The 5383-nt window shown below is 32.6% G+C and overlaps 1 protein-coding gene across 1 annotated transcript; it reads right to left on the bottom strand.

Annotated features, from left to right (window-relative positions):
- Nucleotides 1-1522: 1522 nt before the first annotated feature.
- LOC118269434 (larval cuticle protein LCP-14) lies at nt 1523-4906 on the bottom strand. Its single transcript, XM_035584545.2, has 4 exons — nt 4746-4906; nt 3925-4098; nt 2957-3061; nt 1523-1773 (listed from the first exon to the last, which is right to left on the bottom strand). Exons 1-4 carry the CDS (start codon nt 4746-4748, stop codon nt 1669-1671), a joined length of 387 nt encoding a protein of 128 aa, XP_035440438.2. The 5' UTR covers nt 4749-4906; the 3' UTR covers nt 1523-1668.
- Nucleotides 4907-5383: the final 477 nt, after the last annotated feature.

Here is a 5383-nt window from a genome sequence, read left to right as displayed (position 1 = left end):
ACTTACGGTGGCCGGAGACCGAATCACCATCCCCGACGCCCGACTGGCTCTTGTGAATGCAATGGGCGCTAGCGTTGCAACTCAAGAGTACGAAATTTTTAAATATTAAAGTCATTTGTAACACAAATTCATCTTAACAATTAACCTCCACTTTATCTACATTTGTCAAAACAGGAGGCAGGGCTCCCGACAACCACCTGTGACCTAATGACGTCACACGGTCGTGCTGCGGTCAGCGATGTGACCAGCTACTGATGTGGTGATGGCAGAATGCCATGTGTCAGCTCTTGTTATGTAGGTAATATATTAGGTCTTATGTACACAAATTTGGTATCATATAACTATTATACTTAATACTTTTTTCTATTTTACACATTGAATGCCGTGGTGGTCACCGGTGACCGACGTTAACAGAGGATTTGCCTTCAACAGTTTTCTATTGGCAGTCAAAAACATAAACATATGACTTAGATATTTATCACGCTTTTCGTTATAAAATAATCATGATGACAAATTAGGTGTTTTTTTACTAGTGTTACCTTTTCACTTACGTCATTTTACACCAATTTATTAATATGAATGTAAATTAACCAATAATAATTAATAATAATCTATGATAAATTCCATGTAACTAATCACGAATATCAATGTGATAAATATGTAAATAAAATAACTTATACCTAACATGAGGAAAGGTGCAGAAAGATCATTTTTCGTGCTTATTATTATTATTTCAACGTAATTATATCAGTTAAAATCTTACTAATATTATAAATGCGAATGTTTGTGAGTTTGTATGTAGGTTTGTTGCTTAATCACGTCAAAATGACTGAAGGTATCTTGATGAAATTTGAAACTGAGGTTGATTATGTACTGGAATAACACATAGGACACTTTTTATCCGATGAAATTGCGGGCAAAAGCTAGTTAGCAATATAAAATTATTCCTTTTTAATATGTAATATTAGAAATTTTGATTACTAGACTCAAAAATTACTAAATTTGTTTATAGAAATTTTCATAATATTAAAATGATTGTGGCGTATCGTTGACTAATATCTGATAACATTTAAATATTCGATTTGGCCTGTCAATAATTTATTTTAATGTGATAACAATCTGCATAATCGATTATAATGTCGTTTTATAAATGATACAAATGTATAAATGTCCTTTCAACATAATTTGCATTTTTATTTTTAACGGACAAGTTAATAGTTGAAACTATGGAGAGATACTTAATATATTATTTTATATTCAGGTACCTACTTTTTCTTTTTAGGTATTTACTGAAAATTTTACTGACTTTAGTAAATTTAATTCGTTTTAAGTAGATTTTAGAGCATGCTTATCTTACTAATATTATAAATGCGAATGTTTGTGTGTATGTATGTTAATGAATCAAGTCAAAATGATTAGAGGTATCAGAATGAAATTTGAAACACATAGAACACTTTTTATCCCACGAGACCGCAGGCAAATCCACTGGCTACCAAGGTATATTGGGATTAAAACAACAACATTGGTAAACGTTTTTACATTATTTATTGCCTAGAAAACAAAAAATTAACAAAAAAAATAAGATGTTAAAGCCATTTTCCGCTTGTAACAGGTCGGCATCGTCGTACGTTGCTTGGTTTGGTATTTCTAAAGTTCATTCAATTATATTTACGCCTTCTTTTCGGTGTAAGGGTGGCTGGCAGCCCATTCAATAGCCCTGGCGATGTAGTCGGGGATGGGAACGGGGGCGGGGGGAGTGGGGAGGTAGTCAGCCTGTAAAACAAAATAAAAACATCACATTAATGAAGAAATAAACAAATATAAGTAATAATATGTAATACTAGCTGCTTCGGCGCGGTTTCACCCGCTCTGCTCGGCTCCTATTGGTCATAGCGTGATGTTTTATAGCCTATAGCCTTCCTCGATAAATGGACTATCCAATACAAAAAGAATTATTCAAATCGGACCAGTAGTTCCGAAGATTAGCGCGTTCAAACGAACAAACAAACTCTTCAGCTTTATTATATTAAGTAATAGATTTCTGTCTATTTTTTTAAGGGGGATTATCATTTGATAAAACAGGAATATAAATTCACGTTGTATCTACCTATTCATGTACGTAATTCAATGTGTTTTATTATACAGATAAACCATTGGAGTTATGTAATACCATAACTGTAAATTAAAAAAGTTAACGTGTATATATACGTATTTAATGCGAAAGTTATAAGATGAGCCTATAGCTATCATTTCTAATAAAATTTTCTTCAACCATTTTGTATGTCAGTGTTCAGTGGCTTTATTTATTCACCCTTTGACTATTACATAATTGGTAACGTCACGCGACATCTATTAACATTTATGGCAACCTATACCATCTTCACTAAATACCAACCACTTTTAAAAAAACGTGTTTCCAAATAATTAATAATATAAAACACGTTCCATTATTTCTTTAAGCTGACAACTATTTAAATTTATCAGAAATATTAGCAGACAAATTATAGGTAATATTACTTAAAATCAAAAATTGCTTTTCTAAATTCTTATTTGATAATCACGAAGTCACTTCGACTAATTTTATCTTAACTTTTCATTGCAACCATAGCAACATCACGCCTTTTAGCCCCGAAGGGGTAGGCATAGGTGCTCATTACGACACCTAATGCCGTTATACAATATACACCCACTTTTCACCATTTGTGTTATAAGTCCCATGTAATAGGGGGTGAGCCTATTGCCATATACTGGACACAATTCCAGACTCCGTGCTACTACTGAGAAATTTTCGAAAAGCCCTTAAATTCTTAAACCAACAGGCCGGCAACGCACTTGTAACGCCTCTGATGTTTCGGGTGTCCATGGGCGGCGGTGATTGCTTACCATCAGGTGATCCGTCTGCTCGTTTACCGATTTACACAGTGAAAAAAAAACATGATGGTGATCAGATACTGACCTGGGGCTGGTATCCATTCTCGTTGGCAATGTAGGACAAGCTGTAGACATTACCTTCGGGGGATTTGAAAGCGTTGGAGCCAGTAACCTCAAGAGCAACGTCGTCCTGAAATCAATTAAACATTATGTAAGGAAAGACAATTCCAATTTTTTTTTTAAAGAAAAACGTTGCCCCACATTAGGATTTTCTCCTGTGTCGTGGGCGCGTTTACAAACATACAAGTTCACATGCACCTGACACCCAGACCCGAAACAACAATTTGTGGATCACACAAAGAGTTGCTCCGTGCGGGAATCGAACCCGCTACACGTTGCGCGGCAGCCAGTTGCCCAGCCACCGCACCAACCGTGCAGTTTAATGCATCCATAGTGTACAGTATGGTCTACAATATTAATACGGTAATATGTCCCAACTATATGAAGTAGCAGGTAATACAACGGCTTCATTCGCCCGTATCTCCTCGTTTTATATATAAACTGTATCAATAATTAATTTATTAAAGTTATTAATGTGGTGTAATTAGAAATCTTTAACTATTAAGTTATTAATTAGAATTATACATACATGTACATATACGTAAAATGATCTCAATTAAATTAATTGAGACTCAACAAAAAGAAAAGTTTTTCAAAACAAATAGTTAGAAATCCAACAATCACATTCATGCGTTACATACTACACGGAGTTTTATTTTACTAAAAACCTACTAAATCTATATAAGTTTTTAAACTGACATGGTCACTAACACTATTATTAGAACTTATGACGGTATATTTACCATGTATGTGCACTGTTGCAAGCGCCATGATCACGGATTAACTGCTAATCCGTAATCGTGAGTTTCCGATATTTCGGCGCTTGCAACAGTGCCGAAATATCGGAAACTCACCAAAATGAATAAACATGGTAAATATCCCGTCATAAGTTCCTACTAAATCTATTCGCGATAAAAGACTGCCTCAACTCACCTTTCCTACATTCTTAACTTTGCCGGAAGCCTGGCCAGAGATACCGTTGTCGGTTTCAAAGACATACTGGTATTCACCATTGGGGCTCTGGGCGTAGTCGCTGCGGAGAATCTGGGATGTCTGGTCGGCCGCAAGGGCGCATGCGAAGATGCAGACGGCAACGATGAAGGTTTTCTAAATATGAAATAAAACATGTTCATTTATTATTCAGATTTAAGCAATTTAATTTAAATTATGAATGTTTTTATTTATTATTCTGTATAATTTATTTTATATATATTTTTTTTTTATTATTTTTAAGAAACGTTGCCCCACACTAGGATTTTCTCCTGTGTCGTGGGTGCGTTTACAAACGCACAAGTTCACATGGACATAATTGTTGCTATAGTAATCAATTTCATTTTATTATAATTATGTATATTAAAAAAAATTTAGCATGTTAGAATATAATTATGTATATTAAAAAAAAATTAATTTAGCATGTTAGAAAAAAATAACATATTATAAAAAGTGATTATTAACAATCATAGATTATTTATTGTTTTACGGAACATTGTTAATTATCCATAATGAATGCATAAAATATAGTATAGATAAATTTTATCAACTAAATAGTGAATGCAAAATTACTCATCTTTATAAAATTGTGCACAATTAAAAACTTTTATTTCATTTAATTATATTTCGATTACGTTACGCTAATTGTTATAAATGCCAAAACAAATTATTTAATTGCACTTTTTCGATTTCAAAATCACTATTCACTTAATTTCATTTTTAAATAATACTTCTTATAATACTATAAAATTTCTCCCACTTACCATTTTGATGTTGCTTATTCGAACTACTAGCTCAATCTAATGCTGGAGTAAAAACTAAGTTTCTTATATACGCAGTCCCAGGAATATCAAATATTGTATGAAATCATACCTAATACTCACGCGGATAGAAAGGTCAACTTTTGTTTTTTTTTTCTAACGTCTTATCGCCCATACCTTTGACATTTTCGGTTTGAGCAAACGAAAAACTCGTTTCGTGTCAGTGAAAAAATTTTGTCGCTCAGTGAGTTCTTGTTTTTATCTGAATACATTAGGATGAATGAGAAAAAGTTATTATTATAATTGATAAGGAATTTTCCAATATAGGTACCTAGCTAAAGTACTAAAGTCGAAAAACTATATTAATAACAAGATGTTATTATACTTTTGCTTTTCCTTTATCTTAAATTTTTATTTCGTTTCATAAAATGTCTTAAACCCATAATGAATATTAAGAAATAACTAATTAAAAAATATTTTTTAGTAAGTAAGACATGGTAAACGTTTCAAAAGCAATTGCATTCAATGCCAAACATTAATGCACGATTGACACTTGACATCATATCTAGACATTAATTTGATTAAATACTTACATTATAAAATTCTAGGCTATATTTTGATGAAGTTTTATGAGTTATTAA

The sequence above is a fragment of the Spodoptera frugiperda genome, chromosome 2 (assembly GCF_023101765.2).
Source record: "Spodoptera frugiperda isolate SF20-4 chromosome 2, AGI-APGP_CSIRO_Sfru_2.0, whole genome shotgun sequence".
Taxonomy (NCBI): domain Eukaryota; kingdom Metazoa; phylum Arthropoda; class Insecta; order Lepidoptera; family Noctuidae; genus Spodoptera; species Spodoptera frugiperda.
The sequence above is the reverse complement of the archived record's forward strand: the minus strand, read 5'-3'. Positions and strand labels throughout refer to the sequence as shown.